The 18758-nt window shown below is 43.3% G+C and overlaps 1 protein-coding gene across 4 annotated transcripts in view; it reads right to left on the reverse strand.

Moving 5' to 3' along the window:
- Positions 1 to 18758, reverse strand: part of FIP1L1 (factor interacting with PAPOLA and CPSF1) — a 76049-nt gene that overhangs the window by 39506 nt on the left and 17785 nt on the right. For 2 of the 4 annotated variants that reach the window (XM_069744476.1, XM_069744475.1), the window contains exons 10-13: positions 17581 to 17740; positions 13731 to 13778; positions 3397 to 3423; positions 2834 to 2888 (exon numbers count right to left, since the gene is read on the reverse strand). In XM_069744476.1, coding sequence (XP_069600577.1) covers positions 2834 to 2888; positions 3397 to 3423; positions 13731 to 13778; positions 17581 to 17740 — 290 coding nt within the window. The remainder of the gene's footprint in view (positions 1 to 2833; positions 2889 to 3396; positions 3424 to 13730; positions 13779 to 17580; positions 17741 to 18758) is intronic. The other 2 variants (XM_069744478.1, XM_069744477.1) reach the window with 1 other exon arrangement.

Here is an 18758-nt window from a genome sequence, read left to right on the forward strand (position 1 = left end):
TGGTCATGCGGCGGTCACATGGGCGGTCGCGCGACCAATTACAAGCCGCGACGTCACCGCAAGGTCCTGAAAGCGCTGATTCGAAGGAAGGAAGGTTCCCGGTTAGTACCAGGGCGCGTCAGAGGGTAAGTATAGCGATATTTTTTATTTTTATTTTTTATTTTACACTTAAATCTGAATTCCGATACCAATTCCCGATATCTTAAACATATCGGGAATCGGTATCGGAAATCCGATTCCAGATTCAGAAGATCGCCGACTTCATGGCCGACCTCACACAGGGGTCGGGTCAGGTTTCATGAAACCCGACTTTGCCAAAAGTCGGCGACTTCTGAAAGTGGCCGACCCGTTTCGCTCAACCCTAGTAACAGGCATTTTAACTTTTATTTCAAATCAATAATACATGTGAAAATAAGCAACTTGGTAATATATCTTACCAAAGAAATTGGCCTCTTCAGTGCCAGAATTGATCATTTATTCTGAGGTAAAATATGTAACATAGTAACATAGTTAGTAAGGCCGAAAAAAGACATTTGTCCATCCAGTTCAGCCTATATTCCATCATAATAAATACCCAGATCTACGTCCTTCTACAGAACCTAATAATTGTATGATACAATATTGTTCTGCTCCAGGAAGACATCCAGGCCTCTCTTGAACCCCTCGACTGAGTTCGCCATCACCACCTCCTCAGGCAAGCAATTCCAGATTCTCACTGCCCTAACAGTAAAGAATCCTCTTCTATGTTGGTGGAAAAACCTTCTCTCCTCCAGACGCAAAGAATGCCCCCTTGTGCCCGTCACCTTCCTTGGTATAAACAGATCCTCAGCGAGATATTTGTATTGTCCCCTTATATACTTATACATGGTTATTAGATCGCCCCTCAGTCGTCTTTTTTCTAGACTAAATAATCCTAATTTCGCTAATCTATCTGGGTATTGTAGTTCTCCCATCCCCTTTATTAATTTTGTTGCCCTCCTTTGTACTCTCTCTAGTTCCATTATATCCTTCCTGAGCACCGGTGCCCAAAACTGGACACAGTACTCCATGTGCGGTCTAACTAGGGATTTGTACAGAGGCAGTATAATGCTCTCATCATGTGTATCCAGACCTCTTTTAATGCACCCCATGATCCTGTTTGCCTTGGCAGCTGCTGCCTGGCACTGGCTGCTCCAGGTAAGTTTATCATTAACTAGGATCCCCAAGTCCTTCTCCCTGTCAGATTTACCCAGTGGTTTCCCGTTCAGTGTGTAATGGTGATATTGATTCCCTCTTCCCATGTGTATAACCTTACATTTATCATTGTTAAACCTCATCTGCCACCTTTCAGCCCAAGTTTCCAACTTATCCAGATCCATCTGTAGCAGAATACTATCTTCTCTTGTATTAACTGCTTTACATAGTTTTGTATCATCTGCAAATATCGATATTTTACTGTGTAAACCTTCTACCAGATCATTAATGAATATGTTGAAGAGAACAGGTCCCAATACTGACCCCTGCGGTACCCCACTGGTCACAGCGACCCAGTTAGAGACTATACCATTTATAACCACCCTCTGCTTTCTATCACTAAGCCAGTTACTAACCCATTTACACACATTTTTCCCCAGACCAAGCATTCTCATTTTGTGTACCAACCTCTTGTGCGGCACGGTATCAAACGCTTTGGAAAAATCGAGATATACCACGTCCAATGACTCACCGTGGTCCAGTCTATAGCTTACCTCTTCATAAAAACTGATTAGATTGGTTTGACAGGAGCGATTTCTCATAAACCCATGCTGATATGGAGTTAAACAGTTATTCTCATTGAGATAATCCAGAATAACATCCCTCAGAAACCCTTCAAATATTTTACCAACAATAGAGGTTAGACTTACTGGCCTATAATTTCCAGGTTCACTTTTAGAGCCCTTTTTGAATATTGGCACCACATTTGCTATGCGCCAGTCCTATCTCATTACTGAGATAGGAGATGGCGGGTACTACTGATAGAATTCTATGTAGCTAGGAGGAGATGGAGGCAGAGCTCCGATCTACATAGAAAGGTAGTACCGGCCACCTCATATCTCAGTAGAGGACAGATTTTACCTCAGAATCGAGAATTTTTACAGTAAATGATCAATTCTGACAGAAAGAAGCACATTATTTTCATAAAAATAAGCAACTTTATAGAATATCTTATTTGGATTATTGATTTATGAAATAAAAATTAAAATGATGGTTATGTTTTAAGTCAGCATTTGCAGCTGATGATTACCTGCGATTTATTCTCCTCAGATCTCCATCAGGGCAGAGCTGCCAATGGTGACTACAACTTAGCGGCTTTACCTACAGGGATTCTGATGTGGTCTTGCACAAGTTCCCTGTGGTATCGTCGGCTCAGGTTGGGTTCTCGCCTCTTTTTATAGAAGCCCAAATAATCCACCACAGGCTCCCCAGCAGGTCAGTACATGGAGCGCTCATATCTCATACATAACGCTTAGACTACTAAACCACCAGTAAGAGAAAGAGACCGGGTCATTTCCCAGACATGCATGATATAAAATCATGGCGGCAGCTCTTACACTAAGGTGTCCCAGTCCCATACACCCAATATAACATTGCCAGACTATTATTTAGCTACATTTACTCAATAGCAAGAATTACTTCTGGTGAGCATCGGAGCCATATTCAGTACCACACATTTCCAGATAAAGGAGATGAAAAAGGAATTTCTACACTATCCAGTCTGTGGATATTAGGCAGGCGCCTAGAGACCCAGACAGAGAGTAATGGTGACGGCGACCAGTAAAAACTAATGTCTGAGGCAGTAAAACAAATAACATACCTTTCTATTGTAGGTATAAGAGAAGGTGGTGGTCCGCCATGTGGAGGAGGGAAACCTGAAATGACAATACACCAAGTTAGTATACCAAGAAAGTGAAGGGTAAAAGTAACAGTCCGAGCTAACGGCCTTCCAGGGTTAAGACCATAGCGACCTACGAGCACCTAGTGATGGCATGGTGGAACAGAAGATGAGGGAGACACAGGAAGCCTCTCCTGTCTAACCACTTACATGCTGAAGCCAGCCACATCTGAAGGGTTTAATGGCCGGGATCAGAGTTATCCATGATCCCAGCCCTAAGAGCAAACCACAATCGTACTGTAAAAAGTTCTTGCTAAGTAAAGTGGTTAAAATCGTCATCTTACCTGAAAACATTGTTATGGACCTGGGCACAAGGACCCCTCGTTAATCAGTGACCATAAATCCCACATTTGCCAGTTTAACACAACTTATACCTAAACCTTATAACCCAACTGTGTGAGTACAGGGTCATAGCTGCTCACTGTGCAACTAATGGAGGAAACCGGCCGCGATCACAGAACATCCGTCCACAGGAACATGCTTACCTGGTGGTGGCACGGTGATGGGTATTCCTAGGGAGAGAACATACACAATCATTAATTCTGCTACAATGCAATCAGGTAATCATCTTTCAGAATTCCATCCTTTAGAATTTCATGCGTTTTTTCAAGCCAAACACAGGAGTGGATACAAAAGAGGAAACGTATCTGTCTGCCAGTCATTTCCCTCCTTCTCCGAGCCACTTCAGCCTTTGGCTCAAAAAACTGCATCAAATGAGGTCCTGTCACCAGGTGGGGGAGTGTAGTTCTGTGCTCTTTATTTTATTCCTGCTCCCCCGAATGTTCAGGTTTTTTTTTTTACATCCGTCATACGGTGCCAGGAAGGCTTATTTGGTGCCGATTGTCTTGTCTTTACTATGGGGGCCAAGATCACAGGGTAATTATGCTAAGCAACCTGAAGACACGCCCCAGAGAATGTGCGAGCCATGCCCCCATGGCAAATACTATAAGGGTAAGTTCACACAGGGTGTTTTTTTGCTGCGTTTTTTGCTTTAGCTGCTTTTTACAGTACCAGCAAAGCCTATGATATTTCAGAAATCTCAAGCACACACATTGGGTTTTTGTTTGATCAGTATTTTGTGCTTGCTGTGTTTTTTTTGGACATAGAGCATGTCACTTCTTTCAGCATTTTTGCTGCATTTTTTCACCCACTGACTTGAATGGGTGTTGAAAAAAACGCAGCAAAAACACAGGTATTATTTGCTGTGTTTTTGCTGCTGAATATCCAAGGACATTGGCATGGACAAAAAAAAAAAAAAAAAACGTGCACCTAAACCTGCGTTTTTGACGCAGCTTCTTTCCTGCCAAAAAGATGAGGTTTTGCTGCAGAAAAAAAAAAACAGCAAAAACGCCCTGTGTGAACTTACCCTAAAAATTAAAAAGTACCGAAATATAAAAAAGCATGTAACTCAGGAACAATACGGCAGATGAAAATAATACCGTGTTTCCTCAAAAATAAGAACTACCTTGAAAATAAGCCTTGACATGATTTTCCAGGTTTTTTGGTGAATGCTTGAAATATGAGCCCTGCCCCAAAAATAAGCCCTAGTTGTAGGACCAGCATTTGGAGGGGGTGGTAGCGGAATAAACTTATCAACTGCCCAAGACCGGCACTCTTAGGGGCCCCCACCACTTATATTCAGAGGTGACAATTGCTTAAGGACCTTTGGTGACACCATGGTCATGTGACCATTATATTACCAAAGGTCTTTTAAAGGGATCCTGTCACTTGAATAAATGCAATTAACCTGCATACATGGGCTTAATCTGTAGGTTAACAGCGTTACTAACCTGCCTGGCGCCCGCACTTAGCTGAATGCTGCGGGGAGTAAATTGATTTTCTTCTCCTTGGCAGCGTTCGGGTTTCAGTGATGGGGGCATCATCGGTTCAGTTATCGCACCCCTGGCCCGGACTGTCCGCACGCCCAATGCAGAGCCCGTGTCAGTCAGGGCCAGGAGCATGGGTTACAGCCAGAACTCTGTATACTCGGCTAAGTGCGGGCAGGTTAGTAACACTATTAAATCTGAAGATAAACCCCATATCTGCAGTCTAATAGCATTTGTTTTTGGTGACCGGTATGTACAGTGTGTGCATTTTCATGTGTATGTGCACGGTGTGTGTGATGAAATGATTATATGGTTGTTCGTGGTAAAAAAAAATAAGAAAACAAAAGGCATCCCCTGAATAAAAGCCCTAAAACATCTTTTGGCGCAAAAAACAACACAAGACCCCGTCTTAATTTGTGAGAAACACGGTAATAATAATATTAACTTGAACAGTGGCCACGTATGACCTGGTGACAGGTCCTCTAACCATTCTAACCTGTGATGCTCTGGGAAAGTAGAATGCCCAATAATGAGTAAGGAAAGGTGTAAGGAACACCAAAGGTGCGGATACAACATAAGCTTTATAAATGGTAGCAACTACACACGATAGATTTTCGGACTCCATTTTTCTTTTGAGTCTACAGGCCATGCACATGCCACATACTGAAAATTATACAGAATCAATGTGAAATCATTCTTGTTTCATTAGGTAAAATCATTTAAAATTAAAATAGGTTTCCAAGCAACATGAGTTTACCACAGTTTTAGCTGAAGCTTTTCAGTTTTTTCTTGCAGATTTGTAAGTTCTTGATAAAATGTCGTGGATATTACAAAGTATATAGTGGAGTCACTAGAGATAACCACTAGTAAATATGGCCACCGTGGTGATCAGGCGATTCACAGGGTTCCTGCTGCTGGGCAAGTGATCAGCTGCAGAGCGGAAGAGCACAACTCTATCAACTATACAGTGGCCATTATCGGGCACTGCACACATATGCCTCGATTCAAACCTGATATTATTGACCTACCCTAAAGGTACCTTCACACATAACGATATCGTTGCTTTTTGTAGCAACGATATCGTTAATAAAATCGCTATGTGTGACAGCGACCAACGATCAAGCCCCTGCTGGGAGATCGTTGGTCGCTGAAGAAAGTCCAGAACTTTATTTCGTCGCTGGATCTCCCGTGGACATCACTGGATCGGTGTGTGTGACACCGATCCAGCGATGTCTTCACTGGTAACCAGGGTAAACATCGGGTAACTAAGCGCAGGGCCGCGCTTAGTAACCCGATGTTTACCCTGGTTACCATCCTAAAAGTAAAAAAAACAACCACTACATACTTACCTACCGCTGTCTGTCCCTGGCGCTGTGCTCTGCACTCCTCCTGTACTGGCTGTGAGCGTCGGTCAGCCGGAAAGCAGAGCGGTGACGTCACCGCTCTGCTTTCCGGCCGCTGTGCTCACAGACAGTACAGGAGGAGTGCAGAGAAGCTGAGTGCCGGGGACAGACAGCGGTAGGTAAGTATGTACTGTTTGTTTTTTTTACTTTTAGGATGGTAACCAGGGTAAACATCGGGTTACTAAGCGCGGCCCTGCGCTTAGTTACCCGATGTTTACCCTGGTTACCGGCATCGTTGGTCGCTGGAGAGCGGTCTGTGTGACAGCTCTCCAGCGACCAAACAGCGACGCTGCAGCGATCCGGATCGTTGTCGGTATCGCTGTAGCGTCGCTTAATGTGAAGGGGCCTTAAGGAAAGGCCGTCAATATAAATGTACTTGACCACCCCTTTATACTACTGCCAGTCGACTTAAAGCAAACAAATAGATCATTTCAATTGACAAACAAGTGTTTTGATCATTAATTGGGTGATCGTCAGTCTGCAAAGGTTGGGAAAGTGTTCTTAGAAACACACAAACATTCAAAATAATTGTGCAGTGTGAATGCACCCTAAGGGCATGCATTAAATTAATGCTGTAAAAAAGGCTGTGAAAGAAATTGGATTAGATTAGAGCAAACCGCAATATGGAAAACTGCCTTAAAAGTGTTCCATGTTTCGGAAAATGTTTTTCGTAGGCTTCAGAAGCTATACTGAACAAAAAAAAAACCCATAAAATAAGTCAAGCGCTTTGTCTGTGTTGTCACCATGCTGCAGCCAGCGAACCCAACAGCTGAGCTGCTCATGGAGTCTACAGGGCCATAGCAGTAGAGCTGACAGATTGCCTGCAGCGCTGTCAATGTGACATGAGTGCTGCTGGACAACAGATCAGGGCAATGGTGGAGACTCAGAAATGGACCGGAGAAGGGTTCAGTGATGCTCTGTTAGCCAAAAAAGCCTGTGATAATTTTCTAAAAGAAGATAACCCCTTTAAGCCGAATTGATTCTCCTGAAACATTACAAAGCAAGACGTCATTACAGAAACTTTATTGATCTACTGTAGGTTTTCTGACTCAGATCAAGAAATCTTTTAATGTTTGCTGAACAATGTCTTCACCTCTCCACCAGTGATTCTTTATCAACTATTATGAAAAAAAGCCTAGATGAGACATAAATGTGGCCTGCAGAAGGGACAGTCAGGCTGCGTCCATACAGTGTCCAAGAGAAATCCTTCCAGATCGCTCAAAGCAACAACATTATCACAAGGGTGGCCACTTTTGTAATATAAAAGACAAAGGCGCTCAATGAAAAAAAAAAATGCAGCACTGAATAGCGCATTCCTTACTCAAAAAACCCCACTTTAGTTCTTAAACTTAAAGGCTAAGGATAACTTAGCCAAGGAAAAAGGATTTTTACATGTTAGTGGTTATCCTATTACCATTTCCCACGGTGGCCTACATTTCTCCCATTCCCGAGACCCACAAACAGACCTTGTAGTGGAGTCAGCATACTCCTGTCCCCACAATGCACCTTCCAGGTCATCCCCCCAGTTCCCATCACTCTCATTCCTTTCTTTTGAGGTCCACAACATCAGGCTCTTCTGTCCCCTCTCCCTCAGAGTAGCGTTCATGTACCGGCCCCCAGGCTCACCCACTTCTCAGCCTGGCTGCCGCACTTCGTGTTCTCAGAACTCCCAACCCTTATCCTGGGAGACTTCAAACATCCCTATTAACAGCCCCACTTCCACATCTGCATCCCAGCTTCTATCACTAACCACTTCTCTCGGCCTCTCACAGCTCTCATCCTCTCAGACACACAAAGACGGTAACACCCTTGACCTGGTCTTTGCCCGGCTCTGCTCAATCTCCTACCTAAATAACTCACCGCTTCCCCTCTCTGACCACAACATTCTCTCCTTCGCACTCACAATCCCTCGCCCACCCCAGCACACTCCTACCTACCACACATGCAGAAATCTCTCTCATACACTTTCAGACTCCTTACACTCATCACTGTCCCCAATCTCCTCTTTTTCCTGTCCTGATCTGGCTGTACATCACTACAACGACACTCTTAGAAGCACCCTTGACCAAGTAGCGCCCCTCACCCTCAGAACCTCCAAGCACAGAGTGAAACAGCCCTGGTTCACATAGCAAACCCGATTTCTCAAGCAATGCTCTAGAAGTGCTGAACACTTACAGAGGAAAACTCGCACACCAGAAGACTTCATCCACTTCAAATTTATGTTAAGAACCTATAACTCTGCCCTTCACCTCGCCAAACAGACCTACTACACCACCCTGATCTCCTCACTATCCAACAACCCCAAGAAACTATTTGACACCTTTCACTCCCTCAGGCCAAAAGCACAAGCCCCTATCACAGACATTTGTGCCGATGACCTGGCTTCCCACTTTATAGAGAAAATAGACAATATCCGTCAGGAAATCTGCTCCCAGACACCAAGTGCAGTGACTCCCATCCCTCCCTGCATCTCCCCTGGCTCACTCTCCACATTCAATCCCTTCACAGAAGAAGTCTATAAGCTCCTCTCTTCTCCTCCTACTGCATGCACTACTGACCCCATTCCCTCACACCTCCTCCAGTCGTCACAACTCACCTAACTACAATCTTTAATCTCTCCCTCTCCTCTGGCATCTTCCCATCCTCCTTCAAACGCTATCATTATTCCATTATTAAAGAAACCCTCTCTCGACCCATCCTGCACAAAAAACTACAGACCTGTCTCCAATCTCCCCTTCATCTCTAAACTCTTGGAGCGCCTGATCTACTCCCGCCTTACCCGTTACCTCTCCACTCATTCCCTCCTAGTCCTTTCACAGTCCGGTTTCCATCCCCTACATTCGACAGAAACTGCACTCAAAGTGACCAATGACCTTCTGACAGCAAAGTGTAAAGATGACCACACTCTGTTCATTCTTCTCGACCTTTCTGCAGCTTTCGACACTGTTAACCACCCTCTCCTACTCTCTAGGCTCCAGTCACTAGGCAGTAAGGACACTGCTCTCTCCTGGTTCTCCTACTATCTTTCTGACCGCTCGTTCAGTGTTCTATTCTCTGGCTCCACTTCATCCCCTCTTCCTCTCACTGTCGGGGTACCTCAGGGCTCAGTCCTTGGCCCCCTTCTCTTCCTCTACACAGCCCCAATTGGACAGACCATCAGCAGATTTGGCTTTCAGTACCATCTTTATGCTGATGACAACTGTATACGTCATCCCCTGACTTTACTCCTGTTGTACTACAGAAAGCCAGTAATGTCTGTCTGTAGTCTCCGATATCATGTCCGCCCTCTATCTGAAAGTCAACCTCTACAAAACTGAACTTCTTCTGCTCCCACTGTCTACTAACTTCCCTAAATCTGGCATCTCCCTCTCTGTGGATGGCCCCATAACACACAGGCAGCAGGCGTGCTGTCTGGGTGTTATGTTTGACACCAATCTCTTCTTTACTTCCCATATACAATCTCTTGCCCGCTCTTGCAGCTTACATCTATAGAACATCTTTAGAATCCACCCTTTTCTCACCATGGAAACAACAAAAACCCTCAATGTTGCCCTGATCCACTCCCACCTGGACTACTGTAATGCTCTATTAATTGGCCTCCCTCTCACTCAACTTTACCCTCTCCAGTTCATCCTTAATGGAGTAGCCAGGGTCATCAACCTGGCTAATCGGTATTCAGATGCAGCCGCTCTTCGCCAGTCGTTACACTGGCTGCCCATTCATTATAGGATCCAATTCAAAGTACTTGTTCTCACCCACAAAGCTCTTCACAGTGAGGCACCCCCTTACATCTCCTTTCTTAATTCTGTCTATCAGCCTAACCGACCGCTGCGCTCTGCAAATGACTTTCGACTAACCTCTGCACTAATCCGTACCTCCCACTCCCGACTCCAAGACTTCTCCAGAGCTGCACCAATCCTCTGGAATGCTCTACCCCAAGAAATTAGGACCATCCACAATTTGCATAGTTTTAGGCGTGCCCTCAAAACATTTGTTCAGAGCGGCCTTTCACGTTCCCTAATCAGTCATTTTATGTGTAAGGGCGTCTGTGTAGCGCATTCACTATCTACTCCCTCAAGATGACTGGACCATCATTGTAAATAAGCTCCTGTAGTTTGTATCTCCCCCACCTCATTGTAGATTGTAAGCTCTCACAAGCAGGGTCATCTTATTTTGCTTTAATTATTGTATTAACGTTGTTACTTATGACTTGTGTTTGAAACTGTTAAAACTTTGAAGCGCTGCGGAATATGTTGGCGCTATATAAAGATTATTATTATTATTACTTTTAGTTGATACAACCATTTAAAAGTTTCAGTCTATAATCTTCATCCATTTTCAGACCCCTAATATGTAAGTTGCAGCCTGATCCCAGTGTTGTGCGAATCTGTCTCCCAGTAATACAGGCTGGATGACAGGTCTGTGCATATAAGGGGTGCTGCGGTCTTTATTGCTCATATGTCAGCACAGCTGCTATCCTGCACTTTTCCTTTTCACGTGTTTGTTCCTTATTTGTAGTCTGTTTTCTCAGAGTTCCCTGAGACTGTAGATACTTTGTCCGCTTTCTGTCTTATGGAAATCTGTTAACAATGCCCTCCTGGATGCTACCTCTGAGGACTCGTGCAGACGTCCATGAAACCCATTCTGAGCATGGACTGCAATGCATGAACTGAGCATAGGTCTCCTAACCCGAACGTGATAACTTCATATATGCCTCTAAGGCTGTCGAGTTCAGGTCGGGAGACCCGTGGATAGTCTATGCATTGTGGTCCGCTTGGACAGACTTTCAAGAACCCGAACACAGAAGAGTGGGGGGAAAAGAGCTATAAAAACAGAAGCTGACCGATTTGCAACATTTTTCCAGATTGCTCTGCTAGATGGAAGGCCTTGCAGACACTATACAGTTGAAAAACAGCAGACATTTTTAAAGTAGTTAGCACGCAAATGAACAAGTGTTCTGCAGACAGCTATCTCCCTCAACGTACCCACACAAAGCAATGCTCAGCCGAGTGTTCCCCATCAGTCTCACCCAGACACCAGGCAACAATATAACTTGCGGAGAACAAAAGGATTGGGCGTTGGAAATCCAATAGGCCGGATCCTTCTTGCTCTCCCCTGGCATCAGCTGTCGGGGACAGAATCGGGAGGCCCCCATACAGATTAATTCATCAGACGATCCCACTAATATTGGCAGAATTAGTTACCTTTAGTCTGTATATAGGGGTTACACTGGAGTGATTACAATGGTCCAGGAGTTTTTATGGAATAACGTACCATAAAGGAGTTATCCGGTTTATAATGAAGAGTCTGCAATCATTCTGTATCACTGCCGACTTGTAAATATTCCTATGGTATGCACTGCGCGGGTTCGCCAGTGTCTGCTCCACTTGTATTCAATGAGGCTGCTCCACACAGACGGGTCCTGGCCAGAAGTATGCTTATCCCATTCATGACCGCCATTCCTGGCGCAGACACCGGCGAATCCTCGCAGCGCACATTGCGGGCACTGGGAAGTTTCACAGGTCTGCAGACTTTTCGCTCTAGACCAGACAACCCCTATAATGTCATCTTGAAAAGGCGTCACCTCCATTCTACGTGGCTGGTTTGGTGGGTGATGCTAATGGGGACAAAATGCAATCCAGCCTACAGAAGAATAAAACCCTAAAGGACATCTCAGATTGCGGTCAGTAGAGCGAGGAGACCCCTATACACATTAGATGGCCTCGCCATCACTGTCTCTTAGTGAATGCAAATCGACAGAGTGCGTAAGAGTCAGAAAAACACAAGTATAGAGGCCTTCCAATAAAAATAAAAATGTCTAGAAAAAGTATTTATACCCCATGAACTTTTTCACATCTTTTCATGCTACACCTACAAACTTGAATGTTTTTTATTGGGAACGTATGTGATATGCCAAAACAAAGTAGCAAGAATTTAAATGTAAAGGAAATAATACAAGTTTTTCTAAATATTTAAATAAATATTTAAATAATATAAATCTGAAAATTGTGAAGTTTATTTATATTCAGCCCGAGTCCATATTTTGTATGACCACCTTTCACTGCAATTACGGCTAAAACTCATTTGGGGTATGTCTGTAACAGCTTTGCACATCTAGAGACAAAATGTTTTACCATTCTTCTTTGAAAACTATCTCTAGCTCAGGGAAACTGGATGGAGGCGTCTGTGAACAGCATATTTCAAGTATTGTCACAAATTGTCAATGGGATTCAGGTCTAACTTTGAGCCAAACACATGCATACGCTTTGATCTAATCCCTCCATTGTAGCTCTGGCAGTATATTTAGGGTCATTGTCTTGCTGGAAGGTGAGCCTACGCCACAAGTCTCAAGCCTTATGCCGCGTCTAACAGGTTTTCCTCAAGGATTGCTCTGTATTTAGCTTCATCCATCTTCCCATCAAACCCTGACCAGCCTCCCGGTAGTTGCTGAAGAAAAGAATCACCACAGCATGATGCTGTGACCACCATGTTTGACAGTGAGAGTGGTGTTATCAGGGAGATGTGCAGCATTAGTTTTCTGCCCCACACTGTTTTGCATTTAGTCCAAAAAGTTCTAATTTGGTCTCATCTGACCAGAGAACCTTCTTCCACATGTTAGTTGTGTCCCTTATATGGCTATTTGCAAACTGCAAACAGGACTTTTGATGGCTTGCTTTAAAAAAATGTTGTTCTTCTTGTCACTCTAACAACAATGCCAAATTTGTGGAGTATGCAACTAATAGTTGTTCTGTGGACAGATTCTCACATCTGAGCTGTGGATCTCTGCAGCTCATCTACAGTGACATGGGGCCTCTTGGCTGTTTGACTAGTTAGTGCTCCACTTGCTTGGGATGTCAGTTTAGTTGGATGTCCATGTCTTGGTAAGTTTATAGTTGTGCCACATTACTTCCATTTTTGGATGATGGATTGAACAGTGTTCCATGAGATTGTCAGAGCTTTGGCAATTTTTTTTTATATATAAACCCTGCTTCAATCTTCTCTACAACTTTATCCCTGACCTGGCTTGGTGTGCTCCTCAGTTTTCATGATGCTGTTAGATCTGTAAGGTTCTCTAACAAACCTCTGAGATCTTCATAGAACAGCTGTAGTTATACACAGAATAAAATTACCTGCAGGATGAATCTATTTACTAATTGTGCGACTTCTGGAGGCAGTTGGTCACTCTGGATTTTACTTAGGGATATCAGACCACAGGGGGGCTAAGACAAATGCACATTACAGTCTTCAGATTTATATTTTTAATAAAATTAGAAAATTTTTTACGGTATCATTTCCTTCACTCCTATAATATATGTATTGAGAGCATGACATGCCAGTGACGGATACTACACTACAGATGAGGAGAGGTTGTTTTTTTTTTTTTTTATGGGGTGGAGGTAAAAGTAAAAACTCAGGTTAAGGTAAACTAATGATACTTGGAATCTTGATTGGCAGAAACATCCATGACACACATACTCACAAAACAGCACAAACACCAGTACTCTACAAATAGATCATCAGCATCCATAGCTGTGCCTGTCTTAAAGGAAAACAATCTAGAAATCATGAGTAGTAGGAAAGCCACTATACCATATCTAGATGGTTTTTGCATGGAGAAAGATAACTGCAATCCAGATCCTAGAAGAAGGGGAAATAATGGCATGATTTATACAGAAGCGGTCATTTGCAATAATTGTCGACAAGATAACAGAGCTATGAGTATTAGAAGACTAATCGATGCATACTGGATGTGCCTATGCGGGACTGGTATGCTGCGACGCAGAGGACATGGTTTGATGAGAAGAAAATGACGACCAAGTTATTAAGAAGAAATTACGTTCCTGAACAGATGCCACATCTGGAACCATTTTAAAACAATTAGATAAGACACTGCAGCCTGAGGACCTTCATCTAGGCAATGCTGAACACATCCACACATTACTAACCTAGACTTGTATGCTACGTGGTATTCGTGTGATCCAACATCTGCTGACTAGTCACCCCCTTCATCTACAGCTCTGTACAGCAGTGAAGGTGTTAAAGAGAAGTCAGGTCACCTACGCCGAGTAAATCAAGCCACGCTATTCTTGCTACGAACCTCACAATGAAGAGAATACAGTCTACCGAGCCAAGTGGCTTCTGCTCTCCGAAGATCTTCCACAGGATGTTTCATATTTGCAATTCTTAATATTTTGGCCAACTCTCCTAGTGAATGTGAGGCAACAACTGGGTCCTTTTTCCCTTCCCATTTGAACCAGGGAGGTATGGCAAAATGCTATTTTTGTAACAGCTTTGAAGATAAAGTGCTGGATACAGCACAAACAACAGAGGGGCCTATTGGGAGCCAAAGCCACAGGCCTGCATGGTTTGCTGCAGATGTACAGCAAGTATTGATTTACATGGTTAAGAAAAAAAAATATCAGAAACTTGCTTATGGAGCAGACATTTATGAGCACAATCTTTGTAGATTGCTGGAAAGCCTCACTATTAATCCTGGAATCACACTTGCAGGATCTGGTGCAGCCAGAAGTGGCTTTTGCCTAAAAGAAGACATAACAAGTGCCCTTCCATCAGCATCAGAAACTGTGATTATTCAGCCTAAAGTCTTTGTCCACCTTGGCAAACAACTCTATTTTCTTGCTCCACTATCTCTAAAATGAAAAACACTGCAATAGTCTGCATCCAAAAACAATCAACATTTTGTGCATACAGCTCCTAGGCCACGCCATGCTAACTGACACACTAAAGTCTGATTCTATAACTTTAGATCATCTACTTATGGTATTTGTGAAAATGCATAAGATTATTTGCAGAAATGTCTGGGAAGGACTCATTTATCTTAATGCAGTGGCAGAAATCCACAAATACGTGAAAATTCAGTTAGCGATTTCTGCACCTAACATGCGGCGTATCAACATACCCTCCCCAACATCCACTCAGCAAGAACTAGGGAGCTAAGAGACAAAATATGACAGCAGAAATAGACTGGGGTTATTTTATAGGCTTGAAAAAGTGAAAGCGTAGACATCAGTAACAGGTGAAAAAGGTGTAAATGAAGACCGGATGACAATGCAAGTGCTCTGATCTCTCACATAGGATCCCAACCCTTCCATGAGCCGCAGTAGAGTGCAGCTCTGTAGGAAGATCCCTCGGTGGCAGCCTCGGGTCAGCCATGCTTTACATGCACAGCTATTCCCATGTCTGGCCAGACGCATTTATACAGAAAGAGGCTAGATAAGTCAGAACAAGAATTGTTGAGAATTGTCAGGATCTGGTCCAGCGGACACTTCACTTATCTGTGGCTGTCAGAAGAAACCTGATAGCTATCCCCAAGGTGCAGCTCTTCTGATTAGCTGGTCTATCACGATGGCATCAATGCAGTGTGACGAGTATGTAAAAAGAAAAAAGTCACATATGCCAGGAAGAAAAAGGCGGATCTCAGGGCTCTGATCCGACATCACACATTAGCACCCTGGCCACTGGACTCGGTCCTGAGATTCGATTTGCACCAACTATAATTCTGGGCTTATCTATCCCCTTCCTATAGAAATGCTCCAGCTTGAATTTATTTCCAAAAGGGGCTTCACATCAGAGAAAACTCCACTAACTATAGTTCAGGACCAGGCCATTTTATTTCCCCGGTTCCTGACTGACTCTGGATCAACATGTTAGGGCATGTTATGTTAGGCTATGGGTTGAACTAGACGGACTTAAAGTCTTCCTTCAACCTAAATAATTATGTAACTATATGTAACTATGCAAGAAAAAAAGAAAAGCAGCACAAAAAGTAAAAAAGTGTGGACTTTATTGCCTGAACGGCGTGGCAACGTTTCAGATATCAAATCCTTTCTCAAGCTTGAGAAAGGATTTGATATCCGAAACGTTGCCACGCCGTTCAGGCAATAAAGTCCACACTTTTTTACTTTTTGTGCTGCTTTTCTTTTTTTCTTGTATTGTTTGGGGCCATTTGGATTACTGGCTGGAAGAGCTTTGCACTACGATTGAAGGTATTTTCTGGATGCTGTTCCAATTTTTTCTATTATATGTAACTATGACTAGGCACATATTTGGGTTTTAACGTACTAGTGCTGTATACGGCTCTAAAAACGTTCTCTTTTGGATATTCAAATAATTTTTGCCTCTTTTACTAAAAAAGGTTTAATTTTCATGTTTTCTATTCACTTCCCCAACCCTTTTTTTTTTTTTTTTTTTTATGACCACAAAGGCCCCCCAGCTTAACACATTTTAAATTGCTCTCCTCTTTTTTATATATTAGACATTTTTTTCTGACTAGGTCAGAGTTAGAAACAGTGATTCAGACTGGTGGTCACTAATTGTGTTAGTTTTTAAAAAATGTATTTTGAACACTGTGCCATACAACCATAAAGTCGTAAAAGACCTTTGGAGGTGAGGGGTGGGGCGACATTTTAACATATTAATGCATTCTTTCTTTTTATTGCTCATTTCCCCTGTAACTGGGGCTGGTAAATTTCAGCTTGAAAACTGCCTAGCAAAGGTGACCGAGTTTCCTAGGACCCAGCAGCTTCTGCTCTCTCCCTATACTCAGCGTTCACATGACCACTGGGTATGGAGGAGGAAGCACTGTCAGAGCACTCTCATTGATATACACATCATCAGCGCTGAATTTACAGCAACTAAAAAGGTATACCTGGTAATAATAACCCATGTTTAATTTCCTCTTGAGAAGTCTGGCTGTGTACGACATCCAGATTCCCACCCCTACAGCTGCACAATCTTGTGCAAGATTACACTGCATTGACGTTTGGTAGTGTCAGTGCAGAGTAAAGTGAGGGCCGTAAGGACCTTTAGTCTGGAAGCAGTCCAAAAATTTTAAAAAAGGAGGTCATTTATGCATCCTGTGATTTTTATAAAACCTGCTAATATATTTGGGAAAGATTTCAGTCTCAGAAATAATTCTGCCACATGAAAAAGCCTTGAGAAGGAGAAAACTATCAATGACTATTCTAAATTGCAGCCATAATGTGAGAGAGGACTGTAGTTTCAGCCACAGCAACACAAAAGCGACAGGAACCCAGTACAAGAGGAAGGACAAGTTTAAAGAAAAGAATATTACAAGGGAAGAAACTTCAGTAGGGATTTAAGATTTCACAAAAATCTTCAACTTCTTTCAAGCGGATTCAATCCTTCATGTTTTGCGATGCATGACCTGGCCAATTGTCTCCTAACCTGAACTAGAAAGACTCATAACGAAAGGCTGCCAAGTTTAGGCCAGGAGACCCAAGGCCAGTCTGTACAGTACATCATGGTCCAAGTAGAGACCATAAAACACAACATGTAAGAAACAGGCCTATGGCCAATATCCAGCTTTTTAGGGACATGCATTATAGTCATTTTCCAAATATACAGCATAAAAAGGAGCAAGCTGAACACAAACATGAATAGTGCCTTCCAGGCTTACCTGGTGGTGGTATAAGAGGAGGGGCGGTGCTGACATTTGGAGGTGGTGGAAATAAAGGAGGTGGTGGGAGATGTGTTGGGGGTGCACCAGGAGGAAAAAATGGTGGTGGCGGCTTGATAAAATTATTATCCACCTCTGAAGGAGACTGTTCAGTGACTACCTAAAATGTAAAGTCAATATACAAAAAGCTTTAAACAAAATTCTGATAAATTACAATGATAATCTAATGCCATCGGGTCTGGTCATTTAAAATCCACTTGACTTGTCTAGAAATAGTTTATCACTCGGCCTAAGAGGAAAGTATACACCCAAACTTGTAATATGCTGGGTTCTCTCCACAATACATGTGGATGCTAAATTCATGGCATCAGGATCTGCTCATAATGTATGCCCAGGAAAAACTCAAGTCAAAGGGCTTGTCAGGTAATCTGATAAAAGTCTGCAGACTTCTGATTCCTTACAGTGTGCACACTGCATGCAGTCAGGATTCCCCAATGTTGCCGGTGAGAGTGGGCGGTCACAAGAGCGCAAGTATGCAAGTTGTATACTTCCATCTTCTAACAGACTAGATGTTCTTGGCCTTGCTCAATTCACTTGTGTTGAGCGAGACTAGTTGGTATGTGGTTGAAGTATGCAAATTGCATACCCGCAATCAAGTGACACTACAGGATCCCGACGGCATGCAATCTGCACACAGTTAAGGTACTGTTACACTAAGCGATGCTGCAGCAATATAGACAATGAGCCGATCGCTGCAGCGTCGCTGTTTAGGTCTCTATAGAGATGTCAAACACGCCAACACCAGAGCGATGCAGGAGCGATCAGGTGACGTTAACAGCAACTCACTTATCGTTCTGGCTCCATGTAAAAACATTGCTGGCATCGTTGCTTTTGCTGTCAAACATGACGAATCATGCCGACCTAACGACCAAATAAAGTTCCAGACTTCTAGCTACGACCAGCGATGTCACAGCGGGATCCTGATCGCTGCTGCGTGTCAAACACAACGAGATCGCTATCCAGGACGCTGCAACGTCACGGATCGTTGTCGTTCTCGTTGTTAAGTTGCTCAGTGTGAAGGTACCTTAAGGATTCAGAAGTCTGCAGACCATTATCAGAGGACCAGACAAACCCTTTAAAAGGGAACCTGTCACCCCCAAAATCAAAGATGAGCTAAG

The sequence above is a fragment of the Ranitomeya imitator genome, chromosome 1, assembly GCF_032444005.1.
Source record: "Ranitomeya imitator isolate aRanImi1 chromosome 1, aRanImi1.pri, whole genome shotgun sequence".
NCBI lineage: Eukaryota > Metazoa > Chordata > Amphibia > Anura > Dendrobatidae > Ranitomeya > Ranitomeya imitator.